The 19,901-nt window shown below is 39.4% G+C and overlaps 1 protein-coding gene across 1 annotated transcript in view; it reads right to left on the bottom strand.

Moving 5' to 3' along the window:
- Nucleotides 1-2,791: 2,791 nt before the first annotated feature.
- LOC101849712 overlaps nt 2,792-19,901 on the bottom strand; it is a 33,240-nt gene continuing 16,130 nt past the window's right edge. The window contains exons 6-14 of the mRNA XM_005103609.3: nt 19,603-19,706; nt 19,119-19,247; nt 16,674-16,816; nt 14,681-14,902; nt 11,527-11,694; nt 10,071-11,024; nt 7,021-7,045; nt 6,541-6,637; nt 2,792-3,290 (exon numbers count right to left, since the gene is read on the bottom strand). Coding sequence (XP_005103666.1) covers nt 3,202-3,290; nt 6,541-6,637; nt 7,021-7,045; nt 10,071-11,024; nt 11,527-11,694; nt 14,681-14,902; nt 16,674-16,816; nt 19,119-19,247; nt 19,603-19,706 — 1,931 coding nt within the window. The 3' untranslated portion in view covers nt 2,792-3,201. The remainder of the gene's footprint in view (nt 3,291-6,540; nt 6,638-7,020; nt 7,046-10,070; nt 11,025-11,526; nt 11,695-14,680; nt 14,903-16,673; nt 16,817-19,118; nt 19,248-19,602; nt 19,707-19,901) is intronic.

The following is a 19,901-nucleotide window of genomic DNA, read 5'->3' on the forward strand; positions in this document are numbered from 1 at the left end:
CGAAAACTACATCCAATTACTTTGAAATTTTTGCACATGTCTGACAATGTCATTCATGGGGCTTTGATATTTTGTCAAATACTGTGAAAATGAGTGGGCAACTTTGAAAAACAAACAAACAACACAGGCAAAATTGGACTCCTTCCAAATTTGTCCTTCTCTTCATCTATTCCCGATGCTCCGGCTGAAGGTATCAGAAAGAAATCACACCATTCAAATGCTTCAGGTGGGCACTCCACTTTCATTAGTCGTGAGAAGGTTCAACGTGAACAGACACACTGTGTATGCCACATTGGATCACATGGCAGCGATAGGCTCCCAAAAGGACAGGCCCAAGGGAGTAGGACACAGAAAGACAAAACGGAGGGAGGGCGCATTCATCCTAATGCAACGCTTGATATATTAATTTCAACCGGCAAACAAAGACCAAGGATGAGTCAAAAAGACTTCGAAATGACATTCCAATTCTTTGTCATGATTGCTCTTCATTGTTTGAGAGAGGGAAACCTTCGTGTTAGGTCCTAGCTTGTTGCATAAAACCGCAGCCCCATCACATCCAGCAGAGATTTCACATACATGTTTTCAGATGAGTCCCAATTTCAACTGGAACGGCATGATGTACAGGCCAGAGTCTACAGAATACCCAACTAAAGGTTACATCTCAACTTGCTTCAGACAAACAAATCATTTCGATGGAGGTTGTGTCATGGTGTGGGCTGGAAACAGTGATGTTGGCAAGACCACGCTACGCTTGTGTCTATTTGTGCGAGCATAACAGCTCAAGGCTAAATCAACCACGTTCTCGAGCCCAATGTACTTTTTTTTCAAAATCAAGCCCAAGGACACATATTCTTGCTTGATAAATGCACCTACTCATAAGGCTGCTGAGGCAAATCAATTTCTCAAAACTAACATTCCTCTCCTGCACCCATGATCAACATATTCACTAAATCTCAATCCAATTGAGCACTTGCGAGACATTTTACATCGTGCCGTTCATGCCAGCCCACACCTTCCCTGGTCTCTTGCTCAGTAAGAACAAGCCTTATTTCAAGAGTGGAATATCATCCCTCAATAGACAATATCTCGATTTATCCCGTCCTTGCGTCGACGATGTGAAGATGTAAAGCTGTCTCTTTTCATTTAGACCCTTGCCTACTATAACTATAAGTTCAAAATAGAAGACATAAAAACATTCTTAACTTTGCATTCCACATGTTTCCCTTGCTGTAAAATGAATGCATTATCTTATCTGAAATTTTCAGACAGGTTTGATAAGTATTAATCAAGATATTGCCTCTAACATGAGGTGTGAACTTAAAAATGTTAAAGAGTATATAATAAATACAGTCGAACCTGCATAAGACGGAATCGCAAGGGAGCGGGGAAAAAATTTCGTCTTAGACAGGGGAATTAAAGGGGGGGGGGGGGTAAAAAGCCCAGCCGGTGGGATCAAGGATCGCTTGTCCGATCGGCAAGCAGTGGTCAAAACTTCACACCTCTCAACTGCTATCCTGTCTGATATTGACATGCGTCAGTTTTACTTATCCAATTACCACCAGTGCTTGCTTTTCATAAGACCACTGTTTGACCTATTAAAAACAAAAATGTTTGAACATCTCCTTTGCTTCCACCCTTAGCCCCACCCATCAGTGCCACGCCTCACTGCCATCTTTGTAACAACGATTCGAGGAACTCTTTTCTCAGCTGGCGTACGATCAGGGCGGCAGGCATTGGTTAATCTAATTTCACACCTCTGACTTCTGGCTACCCAGGAAAGTTTTCGTAGTAGCTCGCTACTCGAGCACTCTCACGGGCAGTCGTGAGATTTCACACTCACACTACATTGACCATTAGCATCGCTCAGGGCTCACATGATGGGGTAACATCTACCCCCTAATTGCATCCCTACTCCCCTTCCTCGCCCACGGCATGGCCAATGCGTTAAGTTTATAGCCGGCGGAACTAAACTTGCAAGTTTTGTTTCAAATCAGGGCTGAGCGGGCAAAGCATTTTCCATCTTAGACAGGTGAAACCCTCGGAAGGGAGCAGATTTTTCTTTCCGTTTCCATTTTATACAGGTAATTAAAGAGGAATATATCAAGGGGGGAGCGGGGAGATTCCGTTAAGACAGGTTTCCGTTAAGGCAGGTTCGACTGTAGCTATATAGATGCATCTCACACAAACAACTGTCAGTCATACTGGCAACCACTCTTTAACTCTGTAACCAGAGGTCCATATTACATTATAAAAATAACACAGTAGAACATGGCTACAGCGGGTCATTTACTTTTAGTAGGTAGCGTAAACACGGCCTCACGGCCTTCCGACCGCGTGGTATTGGTGAAATCAGGGTAATTCCGATCGCTGTTTCTTTGCTCTTTCGCTATAAAACACAAAATGCTGTACACCTTGTAAAAGTTCAGCTTTTCCTCGTTACAATGGTGTAGGTTGTTTATATGTCCGATTATCAGGAGCTGGAGAATCACCGAGGAAAGCGAAGCCCCTCGCGGTCGGAATGCTTGGTCGGCCGGTTCTAAAATTGACACGAGTGCATTCAAATGCTTCGCGGAGCGAGGGATGATTAAATACCATCTTTTCATTGGCGGAGAACTGTAGAGCTTTAAACGGGCTTTCCAGTAGTATATTTATAGCCTTTGGCGTTTAAGTAGAAAGCCTTTAAAAATACCGTCAAAATTTTCAAAGATAATTTTTAACACGAAATATATGTAAAATACTGGCTAAAAAAATGTATTAATTAAAAGATCAGTTGATTTTTTATTACAATAAAGTAATTAACTTGGAATTATTTTGCATCAATCCCTCCGCGAGATTCGGAAAGCATGTGACCCCGCACGCGGGTACACACCACAGTACAGAGCCGACTCGCCATGTTCTGCTGTACAGGGAACAGTGGTGTAAGATCCAAGTTTAGCTTGGTCATTCAGTTAGTTAGTATTGGAGGAAGTAGACTTACTGATGATAAACTTTTTGAAATCAATGAGATTGACTCTGTTCAAATACAGTGCTCAAACAACTTGGTAAATAAAACTCAGTGTTCGCGGGCAGTATTGCATACAGACGTATCTCAAAGGCCGCCAAAAATGACTTACGTCTGTATGCAATACTGCCTGTGTGTAATCAATTTTGACAATGGTATTGGTGCAAAGCAAAAGTTTTTAAAAAATTCCTCTTTAAAATTTATCCATTTTCTTTACTAAGAAGTGACAGCAAAGTAGGTGCTGGGCTGTACTTGTGAGTGTTGCCTCTCTTTAGTGGGAACCCTGGACCTGCATGAAAAGGAGAATTATGCAAATTCTCATTAACTATTATCATGAATAATACATGATTTTTCCATAATAGTGATAGACAGTGATGATGAAAACATATCTTTTAATTACAAAAAAACCCACCATTATCCATGTATATTCTTTTAGCTTGAGAAGCGGTGCATCTGATTTGCAGTTTAACACATCTGGGCTCCCCTATGATCAAAGGTAATTGTCATTAAGCCATAGAATGAACAACAGTTTATTTGGAAGATCAGTAATGACCCTGACGGGAAGCAATAGGCCTGTACAAACAGTACTGTAAGTTCCCTCTCATAAGCTTCTACTTTATATTTAAATTATATTCAGATTTCTGTAGGTTCTTTTGTTACAATTACAAGTCAGGCATGCCTATTCAGGCATGCAAGGCCTCTATCTCTTGCCCTTTTTAACTCCCAGTGGAGCACAGGCCATCAACAGCATTACTCCAGCGAAGCCTGTCCTGAGCATCCTTTTCTATCTGTTTCCATGATGTCCCTGCTTTTTCAATTTCCGCTTGTACCGCTCGCCTCCATGTCATCTTTGGATTTCCCTTCTTACGTTATCCTTGTGGGTTCCACGTTAAAGCCTGCCTGATGATGCTTGTCGGGGGTCTCCTCAGGGTGTGTCCAATCCATTTCCATTTCTTCACCTGTATGTCTTCCTTTACTGGACTTTGGCTTGTTCTTTCCCACAGTTGAGCATTAGTGACTCGATCGTACCACTTGATCCCCACTATCCTTCGTAGGCATCTATTTACGAAGCTCTGCAGTTTCCTTAATGCTGATGCTGTGAGCCTCCATGTCTCTGAACCATACAGTAGAACAGTCTTCACGTTTGTTTTGAAGATCCTCAGCTTGGTGTTCAATCCCAGTTCTTTAGACATCCATATATTCCTGAGAATGATGAATGCTGCTCTTGCCTTTGGGATTCTGACCTTGATGTCTTCGTCTGTTCCCCCTGCCTTGTTGATGACACTTCCTAGGTAGGTGAAGGATTCAACATCCGCCAATGGTGCCCCTTGCAGTGTGATAGGAACGTCGGCTGCATTCATTCGTAGAACTTTCGTTTTATCCGTGTGAATATGGAGTCCAACACTACAGGAGAAGGTCCTGAGGCAATCTGTTTTCTGTTGCATCTGGGCTCGACTGTGAGAAAGAAGTGCCAAGTCATCGGCAAACTCCAAGTCTTACAACTGACTGGAAAGGGTCCACTGTATGCCACTGCGTTGTCCTGATGTTGTCTGTCTCATTGTCCAATCCACTGCTAATAAAAAGAGAAAAGGCGATAGCAGGCATCCCTCTCTCACTCCTGTATTCGTCCGCTGCCCTCCAAGCAAGACACTGCAACTCATTCCCTCGTACATCTTCTTGATCAATCTCATGAACTTGTCAGGTATTCTGTAGTGGCGCATGAGCTTCCATATTGAGTCCCAATCTAGGCTGTAAAAAGCTTTCTCGTAGTCAACAAAGTTAACGTACAGGGAAGAGTTCCACTCTGTAAACTGCTCCACTATTATCCTCAAAGTTGCAATCTGAACTGTACATGATCTCTTTTTACGAAATCCTGCCTGCTCCTCTCTTAATTTTGCATACATGGCTTCCTTCAGTCTTTCCAGTATGGTATGACTTAAAATCTTCCCAGGAATGGACAGGAGCATGATTCCTCTGTAGTTTTTACACTCATGCAGGTCTCCTTTCTTGGGTAGTTTCACAAGCAATCCCTCTCTCTCCACTCCTGTGGAAGTTCTTCGCTGTCCCATATCTTGCCAATAATTCCATGAAGAATCCCTGCCGCAGTGTTGATATCCGCCTTGAGAACTTCTGGGGGAATTCCATCTGGGCCGGCTGCCTTGCCTGCTTTCTGGTGTCTTATCGCCTCCTTGATCTCCTCTAGACTAGGCTTTTCTTCACTCACCCCCAGATCAATCTCTGCTGGTGGAATGTCAAACTGTTTTTCTGGCCTTGGTTAAGATTAAGAACAGAACTTGCAAACCTGTTGTCTAAAATTTTTAAAACCCTTGTAAACTACCTTTCCTTGTCTCCAACATGAAGTTTCTAACCAAAAATGACGCAAACAAATGCATTTTATAATAATAATGATACACAACATCCTTTCAAGCTTGTGACATAAAAAGTGAGTACGGTACTTTAATTAATGTAGACAACATTCAGCCTTTAAATTCAAAGCATAAATTTGATACAGGCTTTTCAAAAATAACTCTATGAAATGGAGACAGTATGTACCATCACAAAAGTTCAATGTTAAACAGTTCATTAAAAAAACCCAGCATACTAAAGAGTATACAATGTATAAATAATATTATAGTATTCTCCGCCTAAACGTACGGCACCTGGGAGAACTCCTTAATGTGTGTTTATACAGAACATGCGTTTACATGAACCTTTGCAAGGGAGGATGGGATGCAATCATCTCATTTCCTTGATATTGTAGTGACCTCCCGGGGGGTGGGTCACTTTGGCCGATAGTGTGACAAAACGTGACTATTTTGTGAAGGATTCCCTGACTGCAGTTATGAATTATGAATACAAGTGTTGAATGGGTGGGGGGGAAGACGAACTCACTCACTGCACTGATATGCACTATAAAATGTCAGGAACGGGTAAGAGGAAACCGTTGGGGATAGTTATAGAAGGAAAAGGCTATCTAGTGTTTTACAGCATTCACGCTTGTTGCGCATCACAGGTCTAACTAAACATTATGTATACCATCACTCAAACACCAGTCAGAAATCTTCTCTCAAAGACACATTTCGAGTGACCAATGAGAAAACATTTCAGCTCCCCCTCCCCTCCTCAACATATCACCTGACCAGTCCTAGACCTATGTGTCCATGGAAAGTTGGGCGTGAAAACTCTGTCCATCACTCTCTTTGTTCTGCGTTAGGGTCAGTCTCACCAAATACAGGTATCCGGTTGTCTAGGCTTGTCTTATGCAAGCTGTGTAGGCTGCAGCGAAAATTTCTCCTTGTCAAGCTTGTTTCGCAGATTGAAGCGTGCATTTAGAAGTAGAAGAAGCGACTATGCCTTTATATGTCTTAATTATATAAAAACTCGTCATATGACGAAAGAATGGGTTTGAGCCTTTGTATGGTGTGCGTTTAGGTGGAGACTACTGTATTCAATCTTACATGGATTTTGAGCCACAAAATAAAGCCCAAATCAAGACTCAAAGAAAAAAAGAATGTAAGTGCATCGTACATAATACATACTTTGTGTCATAGAAAATTTCCTTGCTGGGCGGCCCACTTTTCTATGGATGATAATTTCTTCAAAAGACAGGTTGGGAGAGGATTTCTCACTGAAGGCCTGTTTTTGAGGGAAAAAATGCATGCATGTACACATTTTAATTACATGAGCTATTTTTTCTGGGTTCTACAAATTTGATAGGACTTTCCATGAAGATGCAGTGTAATGAGAACTTACTTCTACCTATGAAAAATGAAAAGAAAACTAACTTCCCCACTGAAACAGCTTTTACTATTATGTTAATAGGATATTTATCTAATTTATCACCTTTTCAGGCATAATTTTTATAGTATTAGCCTACTAATTTATCAGGAACACATTATAAAGCAAAGTACAAGGTACCGTTTACAGTTCACTGAATAAAGGACATCCCACTTATTTTCTTTTGAACAAAAACTATGGAAAGATAATAAAATGCAATTGACATGAAATATATTCATTACCTCACAGTTTCTGTTTTCACTATTCCTGAGAAAAAAGAACGCAAGGAAAACAATTAATACATGTACTTTTGCATATTGCTCAAAGAGGAGCCCTATCCTAATCTACACCATGGGTATGCCTTTCCTTTATTTACATTTTACAAGAACAAAATATGACTGGTTCAAATTGCCTTTTGAAATATATCATGGCCCGTGTTGGTAAAAAAAAAAAATCAAATATCTCCTCTCCATGTTTATATCAAATTGTAATTCATAGCATGTTGAGCAATCATCATCATCATCAATGCCTTTCACCCTTGGCAGGGTATAGGCCACATACAAGCTCCTTCCATTTATCTCTGTCCTGGGCCTTTCACGCATCTCCTCAATGTTTCCTGTGGCCAACCCCTGCCTCATGCTCCTTGTGGGTTCCACTGCAGTGACTGTCTTGTGATGTTTCCGCTGGGCTTTCTTAAGGTGTGTCCCATCCATCGCCACTTTCTTAGTCCTATTTCTACTTCTATATCCTTTTGTCTTGTCCTTTCCCACAGCTCTTCATTTCTTATTTTATCCTGCCACTTAATTCTTAGAATACTCCTCATACATCTGTTGATGAAAGTCTGGACTTTATTCAGTACTGTCTTTGTTGTCTTCTAAGTTTCACAGCCGTAGAGGAGCACAGCACAGATCTGACTTTGGAGTTAAAGAATCGAATCTTGATGCGCAGTGAGATGTTGCTTGCTTTCAGACTTTTGATAAATAATTGAATGCTGACCTTGCCTTGGAGGTTCTTGCTTTAACATCTGCCTCGGTTCCACCTTTACCATCGATGACACTTCCAAGGTAGGAAAAGAAGTTCACTTCTTCTTGGGGAGTGTCTTCCACTGTCACAGCAGGGCTTGAAACTTTTCCTAGCTTCACTACTTTTGACTTGCCTAGATGTATACGTAAGCCAGCACTCCTTGATAGGCTGGTGAGTTCCTTGGTCTTTTCTAGCATCTGAGCATATGTGTGAGAGAGCAGTGCAAGGTCATCGGCGAAGTCCAAGTCATCCAGCTGCTGCCAAGGGATCCACTGTATTCCATTACACTTGCCTCTAGTGGCTTCTTTCATGACCCAGTCAATTGCCAGTATGAAGAGAAATGGTTCTGAGAGTTGTCCTTCGTGGAAGACTTGGCAGTTTGTTCCATCATATGTGGCCTTCACGAGCTTGAGTTTCCCTGTCCATGTTTTCAAATGCTTTTTTATAATCTATGAAGTTGACCACGAGTGGTGAATTCCATTCAAGCAATTGCTCAACAATGATAGTTTTTTTGCGGAATCCTACCTGGTTTCCTCGGAGCTGCTCGTCTGTTGCCTGCTTGATTTTCTCCAGAAGTATCCTGTTAAAGACTTTCCCAGGTATGAACAGGAGTGTAATGCCTCTGTAGTTGTTACAATTGCTGAGGTCTCCCTTCTTTGGCAGCTTGATTAGGTGGCCTTCTTTCCAGTCTGATGGATTTTCCTCCTTTTGCCAAACCTTTTCAAATAGAGCATAGAGAATTTCCACTAACATCTTTATCTGCCTTTAGGGCTTCCAGTAGTAGATCTATATGGTCGGGATCAGTTGCCTTGTGGGACTTCAGTGATGTTATAGCTGCTGCAGTTTCCTCTCTTTAAGGTGGTTCCGTAACTATTGGGAGGTCATTTCTGGCTGGAAGAATTCCTGGTTGGTTTCCTGGAGGTGGTCTGTTCAAGAGTTGATCAAAGTGTTCTCTCCATCGATTAAGTTGCCCCTCTGGGTTGAAGATAGTCTTTCCTTCTTTGTCTTTCACTAGTAGAATGGGCTTGCTGAACCTACCTGAAAGAGAATTTGTTGTCTGGTGTACAATCTGCAAGTGTCTGTCTGTTGCTGCTTTCTCTGCCTTTACGGTCAGGCCATTCAAGTAGATATTCTTGTCCTTCTTGATGGAATTCTTTACCTCCCGGTTCGCTTTGGTGGAAGTTTGTGGATCACACTCTGCAGGTGGTTGTAGAAGTCATCTTTATTCTTCTCTTCTGCATCATTGGTTGTACACACTTGTATGATGTTCATGTTTATGACCTTCATCCTACCCTCTCTCACCTTGATTTCTTTCTTAGTTCCAAAAGAGGCCATAATGATCCTTGGACTGTGCACTTCCCAGCCCCTGAATGTCTTTTGAGCTGTTTTGGATATGATCATCCCTACTCCTTCCCTGTGTGGTCCATCACTGTCATTTCCTGAGTAAATGAAAAGCTTCCCCTCTTTCATTGGCTTCTGTCCATACTGGTTCAAGTGGGTCTCGCTGATTCCCAGTAGGTGTAGTTGGTATCGATGCAGCTCTTGGAGGACCTGTGCAGTTTTTCCAGCCTCATAAAGGGTCCTAATGTTCCATGAGCCAATCCGAAGAGACCTGGACTTGGATGATGGTGGAGGCTTCTGCTCAGCAGCTTCCTTTCAGCTTTCACTGCCTTGCGTCATAAACTCTCCATTTGGAGAAGATCCACGATCAGTCGAGCAGAGATAATGGTTTTTGCTTGTATGTGTTTCTGTAACAGGTTCTTTTTACGAGAAAGGTTGTTAGTCTCATAATTCAACCCCCAACCTGGAGGGAGGATGACTCTGTTTCGGGAGTCACTTCCTGTTTCGCCATGTAATTGCCTCGTACGACACGCTAAAACCACGTCGGTACTATTCTTCTCAATGCCGGGACTGCATGGCAGAAGCAATCATAATAATTACCATATTTTATCCTGACAATAATAGCACAGAAAATAAAAGAACAAGCTGATTACCAGACACTGTGCCATATTAAAGAAAAGAAGGAAGGAATCTTTTGTACAGTTCAATGATACAATAAACTTTCGGGGACTTTTGTTAAATTTCAAGTGAATAAATTAAGATCTCGAGAGAATTTTCAAAATCAAAAGATTTGAGAAAAACACTTACTCCATCCCCAGCCCATTTCTTTAACTTTCCCCTTAGAACCCATTTTAAAAAAAAGACTAAGCCCCTTCCTTATTCCTATCTACAAATAAGCAATCATGCAAATTCTGCCATAATAGCTCACCTTTCATTTAGGAAGGAGGCCAGGGTGACTTGTTGAGAGACGTCATTTATGTGTCCATTGTAACATTTGATTTGACTCTTGTTCTTTTTTCCTAATACACGTCCTTGGAGACATGTTTCTGTTTTATTTTGCAAATATGTAGGTAAAGCTACTCTCTGGGAAATATCTTTCCTCCCATTTGAGTCCATTATAATATCTTGTGGAGAAAACAAAGATTTTGCTGGTATTGTGTTCATTTTATGAGTTGGATCTTCACTTTTTTTCTCATGAGGATAGCTTCTTTTCCTTTTCTTGCCTTTGTTATTCCTATATGAGGTTGAAGGTGTTGCAGACTTAGCATTTCCAGTTTCAAATCTCTGTTCACATGATTGGAGATGGGTAGCATTTACTTGCCTTAGGGGTAACACAGCTGCAATGGGTGAAGGCCTTGAATCCCCGACATTATGACTGCTAAACCTTCCAAAGGGAGAAATATATGATACAGTTCCAGTCTGCATTACACTGTCAATAGTAGGTTTGTTTTGCATGATACGACTGTCATTTGGCAGAAAAGAAATTCTGTCTTCATTCAAATGTCCTGAATAAACTTTGCTGGGGTGTTGACTTTGTGCATTATCAGAAAAGTTCAGAGTTTTGCAAAATTCATTACTTCCAGAGGCAGATGTATTTGTCAGTACATCTCTACCAATCTGCTTCTCATCTGAATTGCCCGACCTAAGCAGGTACCTTCCAGTAACAGGTACGGGAAAATTTTTGCAGAATGAGGGGGTTGAAAGACTTTTGCTTGAAAAATTATTATGTCGATCAGAGAGTGTGGAAGGTGGAACTCGGAAGTTTGGTTCAAGAACATTGCCCTGCCTCCTTTCATGAAAAGAATTATGTTGAGTAAGGTGCTCTTCACTTTCCAGTTGTTGAGTGTTTGCACTGACACTATGATGGCCTGATTCCTTCCTTCTGAAATGGAATAGAATCGGGAGAAAAATAACCATATTTACAAATATCACAAAACTGGTGAACAGTGGAGGAACTTTATTATATTTACTTTCAAACTCTGAATTTTTTTTTTCTAGATCAAACTTTTATCTTGGTGATGTCAGAATTAATTAAACTTAAAACCAAATGCTTCATGACACTGCAGTTTGCAACACTGCTTACCCCCCCCCCCTCCCCCTCTCAAGTGAGCAGTCTGAGAGGCACTCTCCATAAACAACTAAACTCTCTGTTTAAAGTGTTTATTTATTTACTACCTACTCGATTGTTTAAAATTGATTAGATTAGTTCCAGGTCACATCATGAGGTTAATGCTGAAAATATTTCAAGAGAAATTTGAGTGTCAAAGGGGACTCGATTAACTTCACTTTTGATAATATGATAATAGTCATCATAACCTTCTCAAAACATGGACAACAGAAAAGACTTTGGACAAGAGACACAAGATAAACGATTTCACAACTACTTTTTCTCTCCCAACATGGAGTGAGATGCCCACAGTTTTGAAGATTGTCTTAGTTCTGACAAACCCTCAGCTAGGGTTCCCTTGATAGCAGTTAACTGTTGATGTCTCATCTCTGAATGATGAGTTAACAGTTTCTCAAGCCTCACAGCCACTGTTTCAAATGTGTCCCTAGGAAGGAAAAGAAAAAGGTGCATTTTCACCATTATTTTCAAAAAATATCTTGGACTTGCTTTACTGTCGAAAAATATTAAACGTTGCTAAAACAAATCATAGCCTAAGTCAGATAACCTTTCTTATCAACTTTTCCAAAAGCAAATCTGATAGAAAAAAATGTTCCAGCTCGATTGATACCTAATACCTTGCAGACCAAGAGTTTGGACAAGAGACGCAAGAAAAATGATTTCACAATTACTTGTTTTCTCTCCTGACATGGAGTGAGATACTCACAGTTAGGAAGTTGTGAGCCGCAAGGGAAAAATGCAAATCCCCTTGTATCATCACACAACCAAGGAGGCTTATGAATGACTACATAATAGCTACTATATCAAGATTAGATAATAAAAATATAGTAAAATATTAACTGCATTTATCTTGAACATAGCCACACTCTAGAGCAAGTACTATAATGCATTTTACAACTATCATAAAAATAGCTAAGACATGAGAACAACCAAGCATCTAACATCAAAGGGAGATTTGTTACACAATAAATTTAACCTTAGAAAGCAGGAGCATGTGCTACTATGAGCCACCCTATCAATGTGTTGCAGCCAGAGAACAGAGACAAATGTAATACATGTGGTACACATTAACTTTTGAAAAAAGTTGCTATCCTATCATCACTTCTTTTCCAGGGGCACACAATGGGTTGTCTTTTTTCAACTTTACTATTGGACAAAGCCCAACTGGGTATGGAAGCCACTGCCACCATGAAAAGACCATCTACCACAACCCTGGAAGTGACAAACTTCTTTGGGGAGGTTGCTGCTGTGGCAAAATAGAGTAGACAACATGTACATGAAGTGGGGACAGGTAATATTGAGTTGTCCAACCTTGCAAAGAAGGAAAAATATTCCTTTCATGCAAAATGAGGAAAACATGTTTTACAAATTCCACTTTAATTGTAGGAACGTTTTCATTGACTCAAACTTGTTAGACTTAGACCATTACTTTCCTTGCCTAAGCTGTTTATTAAAAGACTGAAAGATAATTTCAAAAAGCACTTGTGATCCGAGGGGTGGTGGGAGGGGGGGCTTTTTCCCTGCTGTATTAAGTATGCCTCTAAGTAAACATAGCTGCGTAATTTTCTCCGCTGAAAGTAATTAAATCAATACTTTCCAATTGTGCTAAAAAAAAGATAATGTTATTAACTTCATTTGTGTTATTGGTGTTTAAAAATTATTCCAAATTGAAAATCCACCTAAAAAAGATCAAAAGCCAAGTTGTGAAAGCTTGAAATAACACATGCTGAAATTTACACCAGTTTTGCAGAGTAGAAACAGAAAATTAAATCTGAAAGGTTTGTTACCCAGGGGAAGTTATTGTAAGAAGAGAAGGTGTGATAAGCAGAAAGGAAAGGTAGTCATAGGAATTGGTCGTAGTCAGCTTTTGCTATTGCCTGGACTCTCTCTGTATATATATTAGGTACATGTAGAAAAAGTACAGTAGTCTCCGCCTAAGATCCCAGTGCTCTGGAGCACGGAAAATGTGAGATCCTACGCGAACGGGATCTTAGCCAACGGACCAAGGGAAGAATCTACAGTAACCCATGTTAAGGCCCACAACAGGTAAAATGGTCTCCCTCCACTCTAAAATGAACTGATGTGACCCCTGGATGACATATTCTGGCGAGTAAAGAGTGGTCAACCTTGATGACCAATCACAGTGGCATGAGGCATACCATTTACACTTAACAGTTGTCTCTGACTGAACGCACGGTGCTCGGGAGAGCTATTCAGAGTGTGTATGGAGCGCATGCGTTTACATGAATCTGTGCAAAGGGAGGAAGGGATACAGTAATCTCATTGCCTTGGTATTCTACCCTTTGGTATTATACCCTTTGGAGTATTCCCCTATCATTAGTCTCAATATCTACACTTATCCAGTTGCCCCTCCACCCCCCCTTATCTGTCCAAAGTTTATAGCTTTCCCTCTATCCGAGTTCCCCCACCTTCGTCGTTAAGTACAATTATGTTGTGACCACACCAATCAAAATTTAGTCTGTCTCACAAATTTACTGCTGCAATAGTTAGGGAAGAATTCACAGTTAACCGTGACTCCGCCTGGAGTGAACGTTTAGGCCCTACCCACCGAGCGAGTGATGTTAGTTTAGGTGGAGAGCTCAGATGCAAGTGTGATGTTTAGGGTACAAAAACGCGTCGGTCAGTTCACACCTCGTTGTTATCTCGTCTGGGGCTGGATCGCTAACAACAACAACATCTCGTCTGGGGCAAACATTGTTCTGTTTCATAAAGTTTTACAACGCTTATGTGGTCAAATTCACGAGAGTGGCTAATCTTCGTATACGCGACGGGCAGTTCAATGATCTCAACTTTTCACTCTTGGTTGATTGGCTGTGTCCGCCCAGGTTTTTGTTCAGTAGATTATTATCTAAAATGCAGGATCTAAGCTGAATGTAGACCTTCGGAGTGAATCAGAGCGGGATCTTAGGGGTGACTTTTGTATAGTAAAAATTCTACTTTCTGAAATCAGCAAGATCTTAGGCAAACCGGGATCGTAAGCGGAGGGATCTTAGGTGGAGACTACTGTATTCACAGTTTGGAGCAACTTGAAAAATCATACATATATTTAAAAATAGAGGCCACTGCCACCATGGCAACCATAATGGACCACCTAGTAAGAGCTCTGAGATAACAAGTTTCTCTATTTGGAGGTTGCTGTATCAGGCATCAAAAGAGGCTACAGTCAAAATCGTCTAAGACGGCCACTGGCAATCTACTAGTTCAATTATATGAAAAAAAAAAAGCAAAGGAGGGCAGGGGAAATGATAATGGCTGTTTGTACAGGTTACAGCTCTCACACATTTAATAGATGGCCATCAAAGTAGTTTCGACTATATTACTGAAGGAAATAAATCCAACTGGTTTAGAACCAGCAGTCACAAATTCACAAATAAAAAAGGGGACTGACTTACTTGATAAGACTATGTTGAGCATCCTTAAGTTTTTCTATGAGAGTAGATCCCATTTTCTCATTTGAACTGCTCAATATTGCTTCTGTCTTGAGAAGCATGCTTTTCTGCAAGCCATCAAGAAGGTTCTTAATATATGAACATAATTCCTCGAAGACAGCAGTCCTTATTTCGGCATTTGATTCATTTAAATCTAAGCGAAATTGGTTAAACTCTGACTTGACACTGTGAACAAAAAAAGATTGGAAAAGAAAGTTATTACAAAAATATAAAAGACTAAGTAACACTAGCGAGTGTGTGTTTGTTGAGGCCTGGAGGGGGGGGGGGGGGGGAATCTAGATCTACAGCTGAAAGTTACAGAGATTATATTTTTTGGTTGTTCTTTTTTCTGACTGATGTGTATTGCTTTCTTTACAAATACACAATGAATTACTGATACTGATATGTTCTGTTTTCAATTTTTCAGTACATAAAGATGAAAATCATGAAAATTTGAGTTGAAAAAGTGCAAAACATGTCGCGAATGGTGTTACGGTAACTTTGCATTTTTGGGGCATAATTTGGCCATCTAAATTTGCATAATTCTACCGGGACAGTATAAGTGCTGAAGATTAACTCATTTGCTACGCCGAGCTGTGGGGGGCGGCGCGGCTCAAGTGCCGTCAGTACGTTAAGCCGCCCCCGGCGGCTCGAGAACCGACGTTCAATTTTAGCTTGGTTTCTATTCCAATCCACTTATCCATGTTAAAATAAAGTTCATAATATAATGTTGACTTCCGGGTCAAGCGTTTCCACCGAAAATCGGAAGTTTTGATTCAGTTTTGAAACATGATTTCGTAGTTTTTTCGACTTTGTTTTATCGCGAAGCCCAAATTATAGCCCAGACACCAGTCTTAGTACTTTTACACAACAAAATGTATAATTATTTTGCTCACTAAAGAAGTGTAGGACTCTTCTTTATAATATTGATACTATTGGACGCAAATTGCCAGTGCACTGTAATTGAGAAATCAATATTTTTGAGTGCTAGATCTAGGCCTAGATCTAAATAGTCAAAATATGTTTTTCTCCCCAAAATCACTACTTTTGGGTGAAATTAATCAAAAAGTACCACTCAAGACATGTATAGGTTTATTCCAAGTGCAATTCTGAATAATTCCATATAAGTTACACATATTTTTTTCTGTTTGTGATCCTTTTTTCAAAATTATTTAAAAAATTTTTTTTTTTTCAATATCAGATGTTATGATCCAAATGTACAAATATTATGGAATGTATGGAAATAACTGCACATTTTTCAATATTTTCCTGTTCTATATACAGTTATGGTTATTTTGAGGTATCATTTGACTAGGTGCAAACATGTTTTTTTTGTTTCACCTGAGATTATAAATTTTTTATTTTCCAATTTTATCCGCATCCAATCACAATTGTGTTGCATAATCGCCTCTTACAGGAACCAAAGTTGAAAAATACGCAAATAAATAATGCAGGTGTACTCTACAAACCATACTGAAAATGTTGGTATATAATATGTTGATATTTATTTGAATTTATGGCCCCAAAGACCTGTGAACTGCACACTAGTCATCATCTCATTTCGCCCTCCCGAAAAGAATTCGTCCACAAGCCGAAAATAATACGTAGCGAATGAGTTAAAAGTGCTACAAGAGTAATAAACGTAAAAAAAGAAGGAGAGATAAGACACTAAATGTTTGAAAGGAAAGAAGAAGCAAACCACATAAGAGTACCTGCCAACCCCCCACCTTTTAAAAGATTCAAAGGTACTTTTCAAAATAAGTAGAAAAGGGTGGCATGGGAATAAAGCATTTTTTCATTTAAATAGATTTGAAAAGGTTACATTGAAGCAATCAAAACAGATTTGAATGGGGAACAGGTACCCCTTTTTTTTAATTCATAAAAGTAACAGCTGCCATATATCTCGTATTTTCAGTACATATCTTTACAACCCATCCTCTACCCTTTTGTCACTTACTACTTTTCAATGTCTTTGACATTTTTTTGTCCTGATTTACACAATGAAAGGCACTGCTTGCTCTGCTCTTGAAAAGTATTCTTGCAGTCTGTAAACTTTTTAGCTTGATGTTCTTTCACATCTCGAGTACATGAGAGAATTTCCTGGAAAACAAAATAATAAATATATGTGTAAAGATAAAATTGGTCTTTTATATCTTAAAAGCAATACTGAATGGCGGGAATGAACTAAAACAAAAGTTTCCTAATTGAACTGTTGTACTATAAGTTTCTTCTGCCTTCAGTTATTCCTCTTATAAATCTTCCTGTCCTCTTACTCTTTTCAGTAGGCTACTTTGTGGCAATCATTGTATCAACACCTCTTCAACTAACACAAGAACTAAACTGCAATTGCAATCACTTTGGGTTCTGATACTGATATATACATTTTTAGTCTAGATAACAACTGCGCTAATCGCTTGTGTAAAATCCCTTGTTTCTGCACTTACAAGCAGCTAAAATTCTCCTTCTGGTTTTGTACAAGTCAATAAATTACAAACAAAAGATGTATTTTTTTGCTCGAGTGGCAACTTACATGTCGAAATCGTAAACTGTACAGATTTATAAGGCAAGTACTATCAGTGTTGGTATGAAAAAACTCTTCCACCTAAGTCATGTAAACTTTTGATTCAATTGTCCAACTTTGTTTATCTCTCTTGAAATAGCATGAAATTCGTACATCGTAAAATTTGTACAAAACAAAAAGATTTCCACGTCCTGCTGATTTTGCAATGTGCATGCTAGACTGTATATATATCCTGATCTATCAAAATTAACTCTTTCAATGCCAATATCCATTTTACACTGTTTGTATTCTATGCCACGCCGTGCCAATCCACAATCTATTGTCAATCCACTTCAGATGCAAAACAGATAATTTTTTCCCCATGAGCAGACCTATTTAGTGTACAGACCTGCCACTCTAACTCTAAGAAATCTAAAAATCAGGATCTCACGAGGACAAATATCGGGATTTGGTGAAAAAAATCGGGATCAACGACAAATCACCCAAGGTCGCTGCCAAGCTGACTTTAAACTTTTCCAAGATTGTCCATACATGTATCTGTGAATATGCTCTCTGTGTGAGTAAGTGTGTGTGTGTGTGTATGTGTTTTATCATTATTTTTTAAAATCCTGAAGTATCACATAAAGCACTCCTAGTCCAAGTGTCTACCCCCCCACGGGTAACTCTCGAATGACGCTTCAACCAGTGTGTATGAACTTAAGTTGACCCTGTCAATGGGCGTTCCCCTTCACACGTGAAACTCACATACCGAAGTCACGTGATCCGATGCACAACTGAAACAGTTATACTGACGGGTTTTGATGACGGGCCCGAAGTTGAAATAACACTTGCTAGTAAAGATCCTACGCAACTAGGGGCGAGTCAACTACTAAATCCGGCATCAATATTTAGGAAAATAGTACTCTGAGTTCCTGCTGACAAAAGTTTAACGGGAGCTTCCCGCGACAGAAAAGAAGGCAGAGTAAATTTTTAGAAAAATACAGTGCTATAGACGACACAAAAAACACGGGATACACGCGATCAAAATCGGAAAAATCTGTATGCTTGAGATTTGGGGAAAAATATCGGGATTCCAGATTAAATCGGGCTGAGTAGCAGGTCAGGTATATCTCTATTCAGAGACCATCTTTTTGTATTTATTTCACTGTATTCATTTAAATGTAACGTACGTGTCAACTTTACTTCCTAAAATAAGCCCAACAACTGGGTTCTCCCAATACAATATTCAGCCTGTTATACATGTTGCAACGCATGAGCCTGGCACAACCTTGGAAACCCCTCTGGCATGGAAAGAGTTTACACTGATGACGTGCCAATCATAGATCAAATGTTTCCTTCTCCAAAAGAAATAGAAAAACTTTCACATTTGAATCAATATTGAAAAATTCTATATCTATCATATTTTGATCAAGTCAATATTATATATGTGTGTGGCATTGTGGTGAAATCAGGCGCTCACCAAAATTACGAAATTGAAGGAAACCAACAATTTTCCACCCATTTGGCAATTTTTATCGAATTTTTTGTTTTGGGCTCTCAACACCCCGCACCTCCTTCATTCATAAATATCTCTCGACTTCTATTCAAGTCAGATGAGTATTTTTTTCATCAGAAGCAAGAAAAATAAACAGGTTTCAAGATGATATAAATAACTCCTAGTGCTCAAAATTGATGAGTGCCTGATTCCATCGCATCGCGACATATTATAAAAAGCCCATAATTATTTTACCATTTTGTAAAGTAACCATTCTATTTCACTAATATTCCTCCACATCGCTCATAATTTTTTTTCAATAGTTTTATAAGTTGACAAAAAGAAAAAAAACTTCCATTATCTATTCTTGTTAGTAATGTTAGAGTAGGTGTAGCTTCGAAAATCACCTCTAGCTGCTGTTTAATCTCCAGCTGAGGAGAACACAGTCTCTGCTTCATAGCTATTGCAAGCCGTTCGGTGTCATCTTTCTTTGCCTGCTCAAGCTGAGCAGTCAGAGTTTTTACCTCTGCATCTTTCTGAAAGTAAAAAGACATGACACAGGAAAATTTCTCCACATTTGAGTGATACACTTAATTCAACATTTATAAAACAGTGATAAAAATATGACTTTACAAGAGAAGACAATTTACAGATAAAATGAAGCAAAACTATAAAAAAAAGCTCGAGGAAGATATGTCCTTGGTTATCTAATAAGTAACGAATCAACAGTAAATATTATATAGAGTAAAACTTTACTTCAGCTCTGAGTACAGTAGCCCAATATGGAAAACAGTACCTATTAGAATCTAACTGTTCTGCTGAACACCAATGAGAATCCCTTGTAACATTATTTCATACACAGCATTCAAACATAGACAATAAATCACAAACCACAAGCAGTTTATGTTCCAGTTCCTCTGTTGAGCTTTTCTTTGAATTGTGTTCCTCTAGCATATTCAAGACTTTTTCTTCGTGCTTCCATATGTCTTCCAGAACTGCAAACAAAAAAATGTCCGTTACGATTGTGACCTAAAGATTTAGCATTGTGTCCTAAAGCAGGACAGCCCAAGGTACAGTAAATATTTTTTAAGATATCCCACTTTCTGTCCTACATCTAGCATCAATAGATCTACCCTGAATATATTCTTTTTAAAAAAACAGTCTGAAGGCCCCTTTACACGTGAAGTTCA

Source organism: Aplysia californica, unplaced genomic scaffold (genome assembly GCF_000002075.1).
Source record: "Aplysia californica isolate F4 #8 unplaced genomic scaffold, AplCal3.0 scaffold00382, whole genome shotgun sequence".
Taxonomy (NCBI): domain Eukaryota; kingdom Metazoa; phylum Mollusca; class Gastropoda; order Aplysiida; family Aplysiidae; genus Aplysia; species Aplysia californica.